The sequence below is a fragment of the Rattus norvegicus genome, chromosome 19 (assembly GCF_021556685.1).
Source record: "Rattus norvegicus strain SHRSP/BbbUtx chromosome 19, alternate assembly SHRSP_T2T, whole genome shotgun sequence".
Taxonomy (NCBI): Eukaryota; Metazoa; Chordata; class Mammalia; order Rodentia; family Muridae; genus Rattus; species Rattus norvegicus.
Genome location: NC_141552.1, coordinates 42,460,113 through 42,480,247, shown reverse-complemented (window position 1 = coordinate 42,480,247; position 20,135 = coordinate 42,460,113). Strand labels below are relative to the sequence as shown.

Here is a 20,135-nt window from a genome sequence, read left to right as displayed (position 1 = left end):
ATAATTTCTTTAAAGTTTCTATGCAAGTCAAGCATTAATCTGGAGCCACCATTGTGCAGTCATTACATTGTTTCCAAGATGAGAGCACACGGTATGCACCTGGGCCATTAGGACTGCGCTGTGCTGTGCCACTAGGCCTCAATTTCCAATTGTTTAAGAATCATAACATCAAGGAACATCTAGTTTCACAGAGTTCACCAGAGCAGATGGAGAAAGAAGTAGAAAAGTCATAATAGAATAATTATGCACACCAAGGCCAACTGAAAGGCAGTCACGCACAAATGAAATCTATACAGCCGTTGTCCAGGGCTAAGGGTAGGAGAAGTGGGAACAACCAGATTTTACAAAGAGCTGCTGCGGGCTACTGAGATGTCTCCATCCCGGCCTACTGTTGGCAGTCCCTGTCATCGTATGTTGTTCCCAGCATCATCACCCCCGGTGACCATGATGCCTTTGCTGTGGGCAGAGGTTGTCACTGTTTGACTGTCTCACAGGACAGCATACATCTTCGGCTGGCACTCTGGGCAGCATCAACCCTTGGCAGCTAGACTTAGAAGATCTGAGAGATTTTCATGCAGAGAGGAAGGTGGGAAAACTTACTTATCTTGGTGAGGCAGAGAGGAGCAGTTAAACCAACAGTGTCCACACTTTGGGCAGGCCCTGGTAGTGGCCAAGGAGTCGAGCAGTTCTTTGCCCAGTGGTCGGCGTTACCATACTTGAAGCAAACTGTGAATTGAGTGTGTTGGGGCCCAACCTCTTTAGAGACAGCCTCAGCTACTGCTACCAAAAGCTGGTATGTTGTCTGTCAGGGGAAACCTTTTTAATTAAACACCTTAAATGATATTTTAGCAGATCTCCCTGAAGATTTGAGTGCCATCATCTAATCTATTAAATGTACCATATTTTAAACCAACTACTTATTTTTAGTTACTGGCTTAAGGCTTAACCTTGACAACATATACAGAAGGCTAAAGCGTGTCCCTGTAAATGAATTACATTTGTACATAGCGTGATTCCAAGCATAGTTCTGGAGTCATTAAAGAATTCAATAATGTATCATTAATTTGTCTGTCTTAATTATCTTTAACAGTTACAAAAAGTTAGTAGCTTTTACAAGATTAAGATTTTACAATTTTATCCATGTTAAGTTTGAGCCTTAAAATCTTGAATTGGAAGGATTAATTGAAGATCCTTTAGTATCAAAATGAAACTTTTATATAAAGTGAGTCATACCAAAAAGCTGGTATTCTGTAAAGCACACAGTTGAAGAATCAAATAAGGTGCCCAGTCTCTCTTCGGACTGTGTTCATAGTTTAAAGTTTCATACTAAAGGGTCAGACGCAGACACATGCACACAATTTAAAAATTAAAAAACAAAAACCTAAAGTCATGCAAATATACAAAGTGCACTGAATCCCAGCTAAAGTCTCCTGATCAATCCTGCACTGTTTGAAAGCTGACAGGCAATCTCATATCTGTATGACAACAGCAGACAGGGAACGCTAATCAGAGAGTGAATGACCGTGTATGTAATGCTATGTCACTATGACATAGGAAAGCAGGGAAGGCAATTATGCTACAATTTCCTGGTCCTCATTCTCCCATCTGTTGATGGCTAAACCAGACGTAGCACCCTACATCCTCAGCTCATTTAGTTCCTAATCTAAACAAGCCAACTTCAACCTGCCCTACTGTGTGCTCTCGTGTGGTTTACCTAGTCTGTGGTTATCAACTAATGCTGGAAACTAAAACAACAGCACTCACTTTTTAACCAGCTATTACCCAAATAAAAGACACAGAAACCTCAAAAACTCCAGTAAGCTCTAAAGCCCTGAGCTGGGCAGACGTCAACTCTCTAAGCCTCCTCGGCCTCGAACACCAATCTGTTACTTACCGCATGTTTCGTTTGCACTGCTCCTGCCTTGGGCCAGCCCTCATGGCCATGACTTTGTTTCCTCCTCTCCTGACTCTCTCCTCCTGGTCCCTACCTGAGACCACAAGCCTGGGAACCTTTGCCCCACCCACCTCTCTTCTGCCCAGCTACAAGTTGTCAGTAACTTTTATTGACCATTCAAGGGAAATTGGGGGCAAGGCTTCCATAGCAAAAGCTGGTGTACATTAGAATCTTGGGGTAACCAAATCTTAGCCTACAGAATTCAGCCTTTGAACACATAGCAACCAAACGCTAATAGGATACAAGGGGGGTTAGTAAAGAAAATGCCAACATGACCACTCCGTGATATGGTTAAAGGAAAGGTTTTTATTGTGCATAAGAGAAAATATTCAGAGACATCTGGAAGAGTCTAGAGCAGAGAGAAATAGAAAAAGAACGGACATGGGCAGGGTTGTCTGAGAGAAAGGAGAGAATAGCAGGAGATAGAGAGTAAGAGAGAGAACACTGACAACAGTGGACAAGGCGACCTCGCTCTTACAAAGAGAACCGACTAGTATGGGAGGAGGGGAGCAAGGACTTCAGAATATACAGCAAGTACTTGTGGGTAGGGACCAAGGGAACCTGGAGGCCAGTGTGGGCTTTGAAGTGCAGCCACAGTATGTGTTAATAGCGTCATATGTCCCTCCTGTCAGAGGTAAGGGAATGGGCTCTTTCACAAGCTCCTGACTGTAACCAAAGGGGTCTTTTCTATGCTCATCCCAGTCCCTGAATAATGACATGGAGACTCTATTTATTAATTAATGCCATTGACCTTATAGCTAGGCATCATTCCCTACTAACAACTTATATTAACCAATTTATACTATTCTACATGTCTCCAACTTCCTCCAAGTCTGGGTGGCAAATCTCTAGCCTTTGACTTCTTCCCAGAGTTCCTATCTCTGCCAGTTGTCCCACCTTAGGATCCCACCTTTTGCTGTAGGCCATAGGCTTTTCATTTTAACCAATCAGAAGATGCCTTAGACCGGCAAGGAAGGACAAAGACATAGCTCCCCACAGTACAAGAACACTCCTCCAACACATGAGGAGGGATGGCTATTATCTAACAGCCAGAAGCCTTTCTATCATCCCAGTTAAGCTGAGCCTATTCTCAATTTTAGGCCCAGCGGGTGAGCCTGCCCTTTTATTGGGGGTAGGGGTGGAATACCTTCGAACTTGGCATCTACTTAAAGACCAGTAGATGTGCACCATGTCAAGATAGTAGTCCAGGTGGAAGCCTGACAACTGCAATATTAATACTCATGAATGGAAAGGGATGTAACTCAGCTGACCGCTATTCATAAACACACGGATGATCCCGGAAGAAATTCCCACTAGGAATTGTTCCTTCTCACCTTCCCTGTTGGCCTGCAGGTTCTGCCGCTGGCACAATTCCTTCCATGGAGCTATCTCTGTCTGATTACATCTCAAGACCAGAAGATAATAGGAGCAGGCTCCACTTTGAGAAGGAGGAGCGCGAGAAGACCTGCCAGGTCCTGATTATCAACGACTCCCTTTACGAAGAGGAGGAGTCCTTCAGCATTGCCCTGAGCCTGCCCATGGGAGGGCGGCTGGGAGCCCGATTCCCCACTGCCAGGGTAACCATCCTGGCTGACAGAGAGGACGGTAAGTCCCCCTTCTGCTCTAAGCGGTGATCAGCTTTGCTCTCACAGTTACAATGTAAATTGTACAATTTTTAGATGGGTCCCGTGTAGCTCTGGTTTGCCTCAAACTCACTAGATAGCCAAGGATAGCCCTGAACTTCTGATCTTGCTTATGTCTGCCTCCTGAGTGAGCTGACCCTGAGGGTAAGAGAGCAGGAGAGCTGCCCCCCTCCTGCTGATGGCGGCACTGGTGGCCTAGCCAGAGCTGCTGGAGAGCTCACCCTGCAGGTCTGGATAGGGGAAGGCTGACCAGCTCATCTACCACCCAGGCCCAGTTCCAGGACTCTGAATCGACTCACGCCAAATCTATATCATCTAAGAATGGTTGGGATGCACGAAAGGGCCAGTCCTGCTGTTCCAAACCCGCAGGATCTCCATGGCACAGGGCAACATCAGGATAACTGGGAGGAGCCCCGGTGAGGATCCAGTATTGATGGTGTCACAGAAGCCAGAGATCTCGAACCAGAGACTCATTGCAAAGAACATTCGCAAGTGAAGCTGTGTGGACAGAGGGACACACTGCGGGACACACTGTGACAACATTACAGCTTCCACCATGAGATGTTTCCTATGCTTTGGTTTGGGGTGTGTGCGTGTGTGTGTGTGTGTGTGTGTTTTATTTTGGGGGGATGCAAAGGCGAAGGGTGGATATGAGGGGGCAGGGAGATGAGCAAGACTGGGGTGCATGATGTGAAACTCACAAAGAATCAGTAAGTTAAAAAAGAAAACGAGAAGCCAGTAGTGGTGATACACAGAGGCAGATCTCTGGGTTTGAGGCCAGCCTGGTCTACAGAGAGTTCCAAGACAGCCAGGGCTACACAGAGAAACCTTGCCTTAAAAAACTAGAAGTAGGGGTTGGGGATTTAGCTCAGCGGTAGAGGGCTTGCCTAAGAAGCGCAAGGCCCTGGGTTCGGTCCCCAGCTCCGAAAAAAAAAAAAAAAACTAGAAGTAGGAAGAGGGGGAGAAGGGGGACAAGGGGGAAGAGAAGGGGAAGGAAGAGAAGGAGGAAGAGGAAGAAGCAAAAGAAGAAGAGGAAAAATGAAAAAATCAAAAGAAGCAGAGAGAGTGAGAAGTGAATGATAATGATAATGATAATGATAATAATAATAATAATAATAATAATAATAATAATAATAATAATAGACTTCAATCCCCCTGCTTCAGCTCTCTGGAGTTGGTCTTGCTCTGCCTGAAAGACCCTAGTCCAGGACATAAGCTATTGGCTGCTTTTATGAACAGAAAACTGAGAGGACCCTGCTGGGATTGTGCTGTCTTCCCAGTCTATCCAGAGTGGGGAGGTTTCCACAGGCGCTGCCGAGCCAGCACCAGCTGCTCTGGTCCAAGTGCGCCACCTGGAGGCTGGGACACTCTCAACAGAGGGCATCCCCTAATGTTTCCGGTTTAGGTGGGATTGACAGGCGAGCAATTCAAATGGTGACATTTCAACCTTATCAAGAAACTGCAAACAAGAGATGCCCAGATGTGAGAGTGACAGGCTTCCTAAGATGCCACCACATTTCCACAACAGATAAATTGGCTTTGCATCCATCCAAGACCAGAGAGGACCAACAACACGAGATGTCTGTCAAGAAAGACCTGCCTGAGCGCTTGCCTAGGAAGCGCAAGGCCCTGGGTTCGGTCCCCAGCTCTGAAAAATAGAACTAAAAAAAAAAAAAAAAAAAAAAAAAGAAAGACCTGCCTGGCAGATCCATGAAGTTTTATGTGTACAGACATAAAACTAGGAGAGAAACTGTTTATGGGAACAAAATGGGCTAAAGGGAGGGGGCTGAGTACAAAAGGGGGAGTAGCCAGAATATGCTCAAAGCACGTTATATAGTTGGTGGGGTTGGAATTTTGGGTACAGAAACAGAAGGTGGCCTGGACACCCTTCCCTGGATGCTGCCTGTTGTCAGTTTCCAGTGACCATTCCCACAGTTATAAACCACGAAGCACATCTCACAGAATCCACAATTTCCTGAGAAAATTCAACATGGCTTTCAGAGCTGAAACCCTGGGTTCCCAGTTCCCAGTAATGTTTCATCAAAGCCTTGAAGAACACCCAGTCGTCAAAATAGCTCACCCCAGCTCAGAGAGGATCACCAGTCACTCACTCGTGCTATGGGGAGCATAGCACAAGCTCTTGAGTCTAACTGGGGAGCAAGGAACTCCATGGAGCATGGTTCTGGTGACTTCTGAGGAAAAGAACAAAACCAGACTCAAGTCGGACTGTGCGGTCAGAGGCCAGTATGCCACGCAGAACCTTCTGTAAAGTTTACCCGCACTTCTAAGTTCGACTAAAATGAGTCTGACTTCTACTCTCCCGACACTTGTTCACTTGGATTAAAACACACGCTCTCGCTGAGTATACTTACAAGGGAACCATCTCCTTGACTCCGTACCTGTGGCTTTCTGTCTTTCTATCCCCAGGGTTATTCCTCCATGCTGAAGCTTCCTGACTTTTAAAAAAAACACGTTTAGGACAGAATATATCTGGTGTTAGGAGCTAAACTTCCTAAAACTCAATTTTATTACATTTATTTATCTACCTATGTATCTATCTGTCTTTCTATCTGTCGTCCAACTATTTTGTTGGGAGTGTGTGTCACAGCCCGTGCAGCTCAGAGGACACTTGCAGAAGTCGACTCTCTCCTTCTACCATAAAAGTTAATTGTGGGGAGAGGGGCTTCACCTACAATACTCGCCAGACCTGACCATCATATAAACTATAGTTGGGTTGTCAGGTCAGAGTGTGAGTCTAGTATATTTACTTGGCCAATCTTAACATTCTCTTTATCAAAGGTTCCCTTCCTTCTAGAAGATGTTTGCTTCCTGGAAGCTGGTGCCCGCTCTGTCCTCCTTGAGCTTCCCTCCTCAAATCCACTTCCACCACGCTGGGGAGCTTTTCTGGCGTCTCAGCTAACAAGAGTCCCACCGTCCCAGCTCCAGATTGCCGTCTGTCCCTGCAGTCAACAAATACTACGGGAAAAAAAATACACAGTAGTTGGCCCCAAATTCGGAACAGTGGCTCAACTGTTTCTTAAGAGAAAGCAAAGCATGAATTTCACCTCTACATTTCCAAAACAGTAGTTGGCAGCCTGATTCCGCTTGACCGACTGAGTTCCCTACTACTTGACAGGAAGCCCTTAAACAGAAGAGGAAGTGGAGCCCCAACCCAAAGAGTCACAGCATGTTGTCCACTGACTTGGTTCTTTGAGTTCTGGGTTTTTTGTTTTCTTGGGTATTTTTCCCCCTGCCGGAGGAGGCCTGTGATCTGTGTGATCTGACATGTGTGGCAGGTGGGACAAATGTCTAGGCCCACATGGGCCAGCAAAGACAGAAAGTACACCTGGCAGGCCATCGCATCCTTTCTTAGCTTGTCCCTTTGTACCTCCCTAGAGCCCGCTCTGCACTTTGAATACTCCGAGTACCACGTTGAGGAAAGTGCTGGCTCTGTGGAGGTAGCCATCTGGAGAAGAGGCACTGACCTTTCGCTAGCGTCTTCTGTTGTCCTGCGCTCTAGGAGGACAGAGCAACAGGCAGCAGAAGGTGAGAGCAGCGTGGGAAGGCTATATCATCACTATTCATGTTAATGGTGGGGGCTGATCTGTCATGGGCCAGCATGCCAGGTCGTTGGTGGTGGGCTCTGGTTCTGTCCCTTTATCAGAATATACATATAGCTTATCTATGCAAAGGCATCCTGAGACCGCAGCCTAGATGATTGATTTGTTACCGAAATGCTTTTCCTCAACTCAGATTAAATTTTCCAAAGTTCAGGATGTTTATCGAGACCTTACAGTGCTCAGCAACAACATGTGGGCTGGAGCGGGCAGATGAGGTGGGCGCGGGAGAAGGGATAAGGAGGGGCGACAGCTCAGTCAGTAAAGTGCCCGCCATCCAAGCCTGAGGACCTGGATTCAGTCCCCTGCACCCGCATAAGCAAGGCAATGAACACCTCGGAGGACCTCGGGCGCGGGGCCAGGCAGTGTAGCCGAATCAGCACGTTCCGGGGCAGTAGGAGACCCTGTCGTGTAAAACTCTCTCCTAAGGAGCAATAGCTGAGGTCTTGTGAAAGAACTGCTTAGTAGCTGGACAAGTCCAACTTCAGGAAGATTCTAAGTCACCTTTGAAGGAAGAGTTTCACTTCCAAGTCCAGCGTTTCTGTTGTCTTTCAGTAATTGTTCTCGGGCCCTCTTCCTTTGTGTTTCCTGATTCGGGTAATGAAGGTCTACCTGGCAGCCAGTGTAGAAGACTCTGAATCCCACATCCTCCTGCAAGCCTGTTGGTTGCTTCATCATAAAAGTAAAACCAGATGCAGGGCATGGTGGCACACATCTTTAATGCCAGCACTGAGGGGCGGGGGAAGGTGGGGAGCAGAGGCAGTCAGATCTCTGGGAGATCAGCAAGGTCTACAAAGCAGGTCAAGGATAGCCAGGGCTTTACACAGAGAAACTTCGCCTCAAAAAAGGGGAAAACAGTAGGACCCAACAGAAATAGACATCTCATTTCCGCTGGAATCTTTTAGTGTTCCAGGACACCCCCAGCCAGCATACCTCAGGGCCAGCAGCCTATGTATCTAAAAAACATGGCAATACTTTGATATAGAAGAAAAAGCTTGGGCTGGAGAGATGTTCAGAGGTTAAGAGCACTGAGTGCTCTTCCAGAGGTCCTGAGTTCAAATCCCAGCAACCACATAGTGGCTCACAACCATCTATAATGGGATCTGATGCCCTCTTTCCGCGTGCAGATAATACTCTCATACGTAAAACAAATAACTTTTGAAGCAAAATCCCTGTAAACAAACAAATAGAATCTAGTAACAATCTAAACATTTGCAGTAACTAACCAGACATACTCACAGCAAAATGCATGAAATATGAACATAGTATCATGATATTCCCAGAAATAGTTCAAGAAAATGATCAGTGCCTGTTTGCTTAGACTCGGAAAACTGACATTACAACAGTCACTAAATACATCAGAGGAAATACGTGAAATCAGCAATGATGACCCTGACTAGTTCATCTATTACATTTCCAAAAATTACCTGTGCATATGTGTGTGCGTGTGCAAGATGTGTGTGCCAGGACACGGTGCCACAGTATACACAGGAAGCTCCAGGGACGGTTTTGGGGGATCACTTCTCTCCCTCCACCTGTCTGTGGTTTCAGGGATCAAATTCATCAAGGGTTTCCATCCACTGAACCATCTCACCTGTCCACCTGTCTTTAATTTGCAGACGGGTTCATTTCTTGCTCTCTACATATGTCTATGAAATGAAGAACTGAACAGGCAAACTGGTTCACTGGACCCTTTGGCTTATAATTTGGAGGAGACATTTAAACTGGTTTAGCCTTTGCATAGAAGTCCTACTACCTTGGGGACCAGAACTCATGGTTTTCAGAGTGGTGGGTGACTCACATGTCTAAACAGGAGAGACACAGAGACAATGACTCAGACCAGGTACTCTATAGAAGCTGCTCAGACGGTAATACTCATTTTGCATATGTATTTTTAAAATAAATTTATAATTTTAAATAAGCTATTTAAATAAATATTTAAATACATATTTTTAAATAGATAAACAGCTGTACTCTTCACTCTATATGCTCAGTGCCCAATGCTTGCCAGATAGCTTGCTGCTGTGACTGCATAACTTATTGTCTCCAGTGGCCGCAATGACCTTGAGAGCAGCTGTAACTATGTCCATTTGCAGTTGAAGGCACTGAGGCCACATGAGGTTGACAAATACGCAATAAAGGAATGACCCAAAATGTGACTTAGACGCACGGGAAGCGAAGTCCTCTCTCTCTCTTACTCCCTGCTTGGAGGTTTTCATCACAGTTGTGTATTTTCTATTAATGCCGTCATTTATTTAATGCTCCTCAGTGAAACCATCTCCAACTGACAGAAAAGTACCACAAGTCACACACACTTTTTCCCTCAGCCATCGAGAGAAAGTTGCCGGTAAATCTAGAATCATCACTAAAAACTCAGCATGTGATTGCTAAGCAAATATTCTCTCACACAGCTACAACACCGGCATCGAACCAGGAAACAAACTTGACACATTCCTACAGTCTAATCCGCCAACGGGCCTCAAATCACAAGTAACCCAACTCAAGATCTCACTTATGTTTAGTTGTCTGGTCTGTTTTAATCTCTTTTTTTTTTCTTTATTAACTTGAGTATTTCTTATTTACATTTTGATTGTTATTCCCCTTCCCGGTTTCCAGGCCAACATCCCCCTCCCCTTCTATATGGGCTTCCCCTCTCCATCCTCCCCCCCATTACGGCCCTCCCCCCACAATCACGTTCACTGGGGGTCCAGTCTTGACAGGACCAAGGGCTTCCCCTTCCACTGGTGCTCTTACTAGGCTATTCATTGCTACCTATGAGGTCAGAGTCCAGGGTCAGTCCATGTATAGTCTTTAGGTAGTGGCTTAGTCCCTGGAAGCTCTGGTTGGTTAGCATTGTTGTTCATATGGGGGCTCGAGCCCCTTCAAGCTCTTCCAGTCCTTTCTCTGATTCCTTCAACTCGGGTCCCGTTCTCACTTCAGTGGTTTACTGCTGGCATTCGCCTCTGTATTTGCTGTATTCTGGATGTCTCTCAGGAGAGATCTACATCCAGTTCCTGTCAGTCTGCACTTCTTTGCTTCATCCATATTATCTAGTTTGGTGGCTGTATATGTATGGGCCACATGTGGGGCAGGCTCTGAATGGGTGTTCCTTCTGTCTCTGTTCTAAACTTTGCCTCCCTATTCCCTGCCAAGGGTATTCTTATTCCCCTTTTAAAGAAGGAGTGAAGCATTCGCATTTTGGTCATCCTTCTTGAGTTTCATGTGTTCTGTGTATCTAGGGTAATTTCTTTATGGTTTTACATATGTGTGTTTTGATTGCATGAAGATCTGTGAACCACATGCTTGGCACCAGAAGAGGGTATCAGATCTCTGGGACTGCAGTAGAAGAGGATTGTGAGCAGGCATGTATGTGGCTGCTGAAATGGAACCCAGGTCTCCTGAAAGATCAGCCATTGTCCTTAACTGACAAGTCATCTCTCCAGCCCCTCTTTAATTTCTAGCAATGTAAAAGTTTCTTCCTCATCGCTCCTGCTTCCTTTCTGACTCTTCTTTCTGAGGCCAGATTCATCAGGTGTTGTGCTGTGGGAAGACACAGCCTAAAAGTGAGAGGCATCATTTCCTGGATTTGGGTCTTGGGCTATAGAAGAGAGGGATATGGGAAACAAGGATGCATTTGTTCCCTCTCTGCCCTTCACCAAGGATGTCTATCCTTTTAGGTTTTGGTTCCTTGACATCTCTATAATGATGGACTATAACCTGGAATTGGGAGCTAAAATGAAACCTTCCTAGCCTAAGGTGCTTTGCTCAGGGTACTTTATCACAGCAGTGGGAGGGGAAATGAGTGCACCATTCTCGTTTGCTTTCCACAGCATTCTCCTGGCTGCAGTGGCAAGCGCGTTGCTGACTGAGCCATCCCCTTAGCATCTCCCCCCAGCCCCACACCTTTTTCCTTTAACGCTCGTCACCCTGCTGTTTTCCAAGATGCCGAGCTAGTCTTTCTAATATACAGAATGTCTCAACTCAGCTTTGCCTGGTTTCCTCATGGAGAGACTGAAATGACACGTCTTCAGCAAGACTGTCACTGTCCTTTAAATAAGTCCCCAAGAATCTAAATGGTCAGGTGTGCCAGTCTGCCAAAATGGCTGGTGAGACAAGGCAGGGAACGGCAGGACTCCACTGCTTAGTAAGAGTGAACTGGGACCTTTCAAGCCTGAACTAGAGACATGGAGCCTCATTAAATATGTTACCTTCAAGACGGAGTTTAAAGGGCAAGTTTTTATTTCCAACTGAAGCTGCCTCTTCCATGTAACGTGTGGAGTCTCTGTGGAAGTCAGCAGAAGGTGACAGCCTTGTCTGGTAGGGGTGGTACGTGGGCATGGAATGGGGAACTACACGTTTGTTTACATAGATTTCCCGCCCCTTCTGGGAATCCACTGCAATCACGAATCTGATAATACTAACCACAGACAGCATGGCCTCAAGAGTTACATTAAAAACCCAGTCTCACTACTGCCTTTTCTCTCCTCCCTACACCAGCGGGAACAGACTATATTGGTGTCAGCCAAAATCTGCACTTTCGCCCGGGAGTGAGTGTGCAGAGACTCCGAGTGACAATTCTTGATGACCTCCCACAGCCTGCCTTTGAGGGTCCAGAGATGTTTGAATTGCTTCTCCAGATGCCTACAGGTGCAGTGCTTGGAGAACCAAATAAAACCACTGTTACCATCGATGACAGCACCACCAACTGTGAAGAGGAGTGTGTGTAGTCCCTTGGACTAAATGAGACCTTGAATTGGGGAACAGTATCCTAGATGTTTCCCAACACAAACTAAAGATACGGCATTCCAGAGCTTAGTAACTCCGCTGTAACAATATTACCCTATGGTGTTTTGTGAATAGTCTGACTGCATGGACACAGAAATATCTATACAGAGGATTGAGCCAATAAAAAAGGAAACTTTGTTTCACTTGTTTTTAGACCAACAAAACCCATGGTCATCAATTAAATCAGCCAGCGTTCTGTTTACTAACTGATGCTGAAACCTGCAGATAATACCAAACTCCTTCTTGCCAACTACTTCACTTCTATCCACAAGCCTTCATCAAAGCAATTAGCTATCTTCTATTTCCCACTCTTCCATGTAAAGGACAATAAACAGTAACAAGAGAAAACCATGAGCAGCAGAAAAGACAAGGAAAAAAATTTTAAGATTTGCATGGCTCCCAGAATACCCAGTAAGTTAACTAATTTTAAATTGGCATTTAATCATTCCATACCTTAGTAATGCTACATAAATCAAAATTCCCAAATTACTTTTCATTTTTTAAGAGTTCTTTATAGCTCTGGCTGTCCTGGAACTCACTATGCAGACCAGACTGGTCTCGAACTCACAGAGAAGCACCTGTCTCTGTCACTTCAGTGCTGAGATTAAAGGCATACATCACGCCAAGTTATTTCTAAGCCACATCTCTGTGCCCCACTATATCTGTTTTCTATCAGACACGTGTAAACTGATTTCCAAGCCTACGTGGGACCTAAATCTCGACTTGACACACCCCGAGTAAGAAGGCTCCTAACTGAGGTGATTTGGATGGGTAATGGCATGATTTCCATCAGCCGAAGCTTAGCAGCTGTCCTGGAGTCCGGGTTTCCCAGTCCAAGGGAAACCTACCATGTGCCTGCAGTTTCTAAGAAAAGCCTTTTCCAGTTTTCATTCCACCAGAAAAACCATAGCTCTGCTAACCCATCTCCCACCCCAAAAAAATCTTTTAATCATATTTCATTTTTATTTATTTATTACGAATATGGGTGTTTTGCCCGCATATATGTCTGTGTTCCACATGCATGCAGTGCCCACAAGGCCAGAAGAGGGCTTTGGATTTGCTGCAATTGAAGTCACAAAGTCACAATGTGGCTGCTGGGAATCAAACCTGAGTCCTCTGGAAGAGTGGGTAGTATTATATGTTGAGCCATCTCTACCACCAAAAAACAAAAACAATTTAAAAAAAATTTTTACATCAGATCCCATTACAGATGGCTGTGAGCCACCATGTGGTTGTTGTTGGAAACTGAACTCAGGACCTCTGGAAGAGCAGTCATTGCTCTTAATGGCTAAACCATCTCTCCAGTCCCCCAAATCTTTTAAAACCACTTAGCAAGTATTGATCTAATCTTCTATAGGTCATAATACTAGCATCGGTACCCCATAATATTAGGAAGAGCACTGTGAACTGTGAGCTGTTGGCCTTGCCAGGCTCCATCTAGGCTCTGACTCTGTCCAGCATGGATTTCACACTGAGACTCTGTGCCTCAATAGGGAGAATGGAAAAAGCTGAAGATTGAAGTCCATCCTCAGTGACTTTCAGAAAATCCTTTGTGTCTCTTACTCTTAAATTGAGGAATTAAGCTTCAAGTGAATGAGGTGTTGAGACATTTGTCTCATGGAGAGACTTCAAATAATACTCCCCATGTTAGTCTGTTGTACTGTCTCCTCACACTTCCTTCACAGGCGGCTTTGTGAACGGAGGGTTCACAACCCCACAGCATTAAAAGGGAACCCTCTCCATTATAGGCAACATTAACTTAGAGGAGAAAGGGATTTATTTTAGCTTCAAATTGCAGGTTGCAGTCCGTTACTGTGGGTAAGGCAGGGTAGGACCTTCCAACAGCTTCTATCACATCCACAATCAGGAGCAGAAAATATGAGCGCATCCACGCTGTCTGCTTCCTAGCTTTCTTTAGTTTTGGACCCAACTTAGCAGCTGCCACTAACAATGATGCTGATCTTCCCACATCAATTAGCAATAAAACAACCTCCCAACCTCCTTAGTAACATCCCCACAGGCCAGCTTCAGAGTCTAGAAGACTCCTGAGACTCTATTCCCAGGTCAAAGCCTGGCAACCGGAGTTCCATCCTCAAGACCCATGTGGCAAAAGGCCAGTGCTGAATCCAAAAAGCCGCCCTATTACTGCCACACGTGTTGTGGCACATGTGTGTCCATACACCGGCACGCATGCACGCGCGCACACACAAGCGCAAACACACACAAATTAAATAAATGTAATTTAAGACTCTTCCCAGGTTAGTCTAGGTTATGCAAAGTTGATAGCTAAAAACTAGCTGGCACGTCAGCCTTCGTTTAATTATTCAGACTTACCCAAATGTTCAACCTCCTTTACTGTCTGAGACATTCGACTGATTAAAGTTGAGAGCAGGAAAAGTTAATTGTTTCAAGTTGTTACAGTTATTCCATTAAAGTGGAAGGGAAACATAACCCATGGATGTTCTGAGGCCTTCTAAATGACATAATCTCAAATTCAACATGCCTGTATGTAGCCCGTTAACTTCTGGGTCACAACCTGTGATTTACTTTTAGGACTGTGGGACACTGACGCCAGAGCCTGTGCATACCTGCCATACTAGTGATTCTCCTCATAGACTGCCACTGCCGCCACCACCGGTGCCACGTCCTAAAGAAACACAGTTCTAATGTAGTTAGACTCGAGTTAAATGCTAACATTTAGTAATCTAACTGGCTAGGTATATTAGAGCATGCCTGTAATCTCAGCCCTTGGGAGGTACATGAGAATTACATGGGAAAAATTAGTAATGAAGCATTCTTCCTGAAAAATATACTTTTTTCTCTTTTTTCCCCCTGGAGCTGATGACTGAACACAGGTAGGCAAGCGCTCTACCACGGAGACAATCCGCAACCCCACTTTTCTTTTTCTCAGTCTAGGTATTATATGCACTGTCTTCCACCTAGGATCACAGCTAGAACGCTGAAGCAGAGGGCTCACTTGTTCAGGACCAGCCTGGAAGCACTGGCTGGCTACCTAGAAACATTACCGCTCAGTGGTTCCGCAGTGTGGGGAGACAGGCGGACTCTTTCACTGGTAAGGAAGTCTGCTGCTACAGCCACTAAAATTTCCTTTTCCTTTAGCAAAATACCTTGAAGCATTGCTTTCCTAAGTCTACTCTACGCATCACATCTCAACAGCTCGGTGCAATGCCTCCACTGTGCTCGTCTGTGGTGTGGCTCCCAGTTCATCCTCACCAGCAACCTCTCCTCAAGATAGGGGTAGCTCAGGGTTAAAGCACTCTTTCCTTCCTTCTAGAGGAGCATGGAGTGCTATGCAAATGGACTCTAGAACAAATGTCCAGCACTGGCCAAATCATAATGCTAATTTTTTTCACTTAAGATTTCCCTTATACTTCTATTTTTAAATATCCAGGTCTTAACAGACACATGCTCAGTTCAGCTTCCTTCACGCACAGCACCTCCCAATTTCCTCCCATCTTCCAAACTCAATTTTGTGACCTTGTTTATATAGTTTTCTTCAATCTTAAAATGCTTTTGATTATTTCTTCCAAAATGAGGGCACATCTAAGGATCAATATTAACTAACTCTGAAGAATGAAAATTCAAAGTGCTCTACTAGTTTCTGGACTGTTTGCATGTCCCTGACACCAGCAACCCTACATTAAGAAAACATCAGACCGTCATAGTACACACAGCAGTCTTTTTAGTGACTCGTGTACACACAAAAATTAAGTTTCAGAGAGAGATCTAAGAAAAACTGACTATCCTTATAGGGAAAGATTGAAGTTATAAACCTTTAAAGAATAAATGGGGAGGGGAGGATAAAGATATGGCTCCGTGGTTAAGAGCACTGACTGCTCTTCCAGAGGTCCTAGTTCAATTCCCAGCAACCACATAGGGGCTCACAACCATCTGTAATAAGATCTGATACCCTCTTCTGGTGTGTCTGAAGACAGCGACAGTGTACTCACATATATAAAATAAATAAATCTTAAAAAAAAAAATTGGGGAAAAGTTCAAAGAAATGGAAAGAAAAGACCACTTTAAGGATTATAAAAGTTATATTTATTCACGATGCTACATTTATTGCATTCCCTTAGAAAAATGGAGAACTGCTTATGTACCCAATTTGCACATATAAAACTTTATACAAATGATGTGTAGCACATAAAGGCCTCTGGGTATTCCTGCTTCAAGGTCTCCAGTTCACCAGTCTATTCCATAGAAAATAAAAACTGGAATTATACTCCATCTTGCTACTAAGACTTAGAAGTTATTTGTAAAATATAATAAAATAAAATTTTCATTTACTCTAAAAACTCAAAAATACTATAAACTGAGAGGGTACATTCTATTAGTATTATAACAGTATGACAAATTCTCACCTCATTTTGGCTTGGTCATTCAAATTAAAAAAAAAAAATCACCTCACTTCTGACATTATCTTTCTAAGTTGTGGCTGCTGCAGGCCATTTGTCAAAATATTTTCCAAATACTTAAAAAAATTCCTTTTACAAAATAATACATTACCTTAAAGAACCAGAAAATACTAAATGTCTTTGGCTATACAACTAAAAAAGGCCATTCATCCAACAAAATAGGGCACATTCACATCAGAACCATAGAAACAGAAAGTGTAACAGAAATATGCACAGAAAATTAATATGTCTTGCCTTACCCCCATTCTATAATAAGCAAGAATGCAATTTACACAATCTTTCCAGATGAGACTCAATAGTACTACCAAAAAAAAAAAAAAAAAAAATCAGCAAAGAATGTGAAGTAATTACAAACCAGGTAGAAGGGACCAATCAAATGTTATTTGCATTTTTTTTTTTTACTTGTTTGCTTGTTTTTAAGCCATACAAGTGTTAAAGTAGCTGATAAAAAGCCACAATCCTCACAAATGAAACTATTAGAAAAATAAATCAAATGAAACATTTATTAATAAATGAAGCCTGTTTTATTACTTCAATTGTTAATGATAAAAAAAATTTCAGCACAGCTGTTGCATTTAAAAAAGGGAAACTACATACTATGTTTCTAGCTCAGTAAGCAGATGACCTCATGTCTCTGAATGACAGTAACAGTTGAGCACTGTACAGAACATCTTATGAAGACCCGTAAATTAAAGAACTACTAGTTAGTGATTATAAGACAAAACGCATTCATAGTTTCAGCTTCTTTTTTCTTCCTCGGCCATCAGGGGCACCATCCATCTTACGTTTCTGTGTCTATAAACAAACAGAACAATTAGTTCTCAAACATGATGCAGCATGGTAGCAGTGACTGCATATGACTGACAGCCTAAGATTCTTCTGCAGGGCTTCATAACAAATCTTTCAAAACTACTATCAAATCTCCAAATAATTTACTGCTGCTGACTAACAGGATGCCTATTTCCTCCTGAAATATTTACATTCAAACTAACACAGTACTAAACTTAGAATCAAACTTAGAATCAAACTAAACTTAAATCAAAGCTTAGAAGACGGGGGCTGGAGCGATGGCTCAGTGGTTAAGAGCACTGACTGCTCTTCCAGAGGTCCTGAGTTCAATTTCCAGCAACCACATGGTGGCTCACAACCATCTGTAATGGGATCTGATGTCCTCTTCTGGTGTGTTTGAAGACGGCTACAGTGTACTCATATATATAAAATAAATAAATCTTTAAAAAAAAAAAAACTTAGAAGACTGCCATAGAACTTGTCAAGCCACCATGTTCAATATTCTAATACTCCTTAAAAGTCTCCTAAAATTTCAAGCATTCTCAAGAACAAGTGAGTACTTTTGGCAATCAGAAGAGTTTCTTTTAGCTCCTCAGAGTAACATGGTTTTCTATATTTAGTGTATCAAACCCAGTTTATATTTTAAGGCAACTCAAATGTATTATTTACAAAGGAAAAACAAAACAATGTTCAAATACTTTAAAAGTTGGTTGTGGTGGGTTTGCGGGACAAATGGCTGGTGGGTAAACTGCTTGTCATGCAAGTCTAAGGGCCTGAGCTCTGATCCCCAAATCCAGTAAAATCCTAAAACCCAATGATGGCGCATGGGTCTGGAAAAGAAGAGTTGCTTACAACAGCCTATCTAGCAAAATGGCAAGCTGCAAATTCAGTGTGACTCTTTAATCAAAAAATAAAGGGGCATCTGATTGTCAACCTCTGCGCCCCACACAGTGAGTATTACTACACATACATATATGGATAATACACACACACATGCACATACACACTACTGTGCATAAAACACCCAAAACTGTATGATTCACATAATCTGTACTCACGGAAGGCTTTGGTCCTCTTTTCTTTTTCTCTGCCTTCTCCTTTTCTTCTAGTTCCATATTTTCCCTTTCAATCAAAGTAATTAAGGTATTACACCTCCTCTGGAGCTCCTGCATTACAAATATATATATGATAAACTTGTTTTTTCCAAGTACATGCTGATAGGACTTCTCTATCTAAATATGTATTTTAACAAATACAAAAATCCCTTAAATATCCATAGTAGATTAAAAAACAAAAGGAAGTTCACTTTTTCTCACAGACCACACTATGAGGATTCAAAAACTCCAAGGATTTAATGTTTTTACTTCATTCTTTTTAAGCTGCACTAACACGGCTGGGGGTGTAGCTCTGTGGTAATATGCCAATAAGCAAACAAAAGTATAGTGTATATTCTTCACAAACTGTTCCTTCGTTTATCATGTAGGTACTAACACAACATCTCGTACATTTAATAACTATGCCAAGGAACTCTGGACTACTTATATTTAAAGATTAGCATACATAATTCAAAACCAAAACTAACCAGAACTTAAGAGATTAAAAAAAATATTTTCTTTAAAAGCATCATCATCTTAGTTTATGGCCGTTATGCACATAGCTATAAAGCCCACTCCCATCCAAGCAGGAAGGCTAACACCCACGATGTATTTTATCTGCCTCCACTCTCTACAAATCTATGTGGCCGCCAGAAGAGATCTGAAGTGTAACGGAGAGTCAGCAGGTAACATGCAATGAGGTAAAGATCCATTTGCATCACTGCTTTGTTTATTTACAGGAAAAAAGTGTCTTTGTTTTTTTAATCTCTTATATGTAAGTAAAACTCCTACGCAAGCAGCCATAGTAAAATAATTCTAAACCACCTGATAGAAAAATCCATGCATGGCTTAGTAATGCTTACAATAAAAACCAAAGTTTTGTTTCCTTTCTAAAAAGTATAGTGCAAAGCCAGGTGGTAGAGCACACCTTTAATCCCAGCACTGAGGAGACAGAAGCAAACGACTCTATGAGTTTGAAGCCAGCCTGTCTATAGAGCAAGTTCCAGGACAGACAAGGCTACACAGAGAAATCTTGTCTCAAAAGGAAACAAAACAAAAGTATGGCACAGTACACACACGAAGGATGTGGTGCACAATGTCTTATCACGTTTACTGTAGCACACACTGCTGGCACAGTGAATCCTTTGCACTCCTGGTCAAAAACTATGCCTCTTATTTACCATAAAGACCTACATATGTTTATTTTGTATGCCTTAATATTAACATGCTAAGAAAGCAGTTTTCAGATCTGGCTTATGTGGTATGTGACACTATCTCACTAGCACTATTATGAAATAATTTCTTATATGTTATGCAAAAATAGTACCTTATATAAAAGAAACACAGTAAAGTTTATAGCAACTCAATCTTTCAACTAACCATATACTTATATATAAGTATCTTCAGGGCAGGTTCCATATGCTAGTTACATTTCTCTAAAGATGTCACAAAACTACAGTTCTACTACCAACTGAAAAGGAAAGCTATTTTTCAATGATCAAATGTGAAAATGCCACACGTTATCCACGGCATTGTACATTAACAAGATACTTCAAATGCATACACTTTCTTACTGCTGTATGTTTCAAACTCAAGACTTTTCAATTTTTGTTAAAGGTGTTGAAATACAGAAAGCAAGATACAATCCAAAGGTAAGCTTTCTTGAATTCTAATTTGATGATGTTAGAAATGGGCATCTCTTGTTAGAAACAGCCAGACATTAAAACTACAAACAAAACCCAGTCTCAAATCAGTATAGAAAATATTGTTCTATGCCAACCAGCCACTTTAAAGAACCCAGCTACAGCATCCCG

The 20,135-nt window shown here is 42.9% G+C and overlaps 2 protein-coding genes across 4 annotated transcripts in view; one reads left to right on the top strand and one right to left on the bottom strand.

The window, feature by feature from the left end:
- The window catches only part of Frem3 (FRAS1 related extracellular matrix 3), a 58,344-nt gene extending 46,183 nt beyond the window's left edge, over positions 1-12,161 (top strand). Inside the window, 3 exon segments of one of the 2 annotated variants that reach the window (NM_001191699.1) lie at positions 3,308-3,559; positions 6,994-7,143; positions 11,712-12,161. In NM_001191699.1, coding sequence (NP_001178628.1) covers positions 3,308-3,559; positions 6,994-7,143; positions 11,712-11,941 — 632 coding nt within the window. In that variant the 3' untranslated portion in view covers positions 11,942-12,161. 2 annotated transcript variants of the gene reach the window in all.
- Positions 12,162-16,034: 3,873 nt separating this feature from the next.
- Smarca5 (SNF2 related chromatin remodeling ATPase 5) overlaps positions 16,035-20,135 on the bottom strand; it is a 33,145-nt gene continuing 29,044 nt past the window's right edge. Inside the window, 2 exon segments of one of the 2 annotated variants that reach the window (NM_001107419.1) lie at positions 16,035-17,233; positions 18,286-18,393. In NM_001107419.1, the coding sequence (NP_001100889.1) occupies positions 17,168-17,233; positions 18,286-18,393 (174 nt within the window). In that variant the 3' untranslated portion in view covers positions 16,035-17,167. 2 annotated transcript variants of the gene reach the window in all.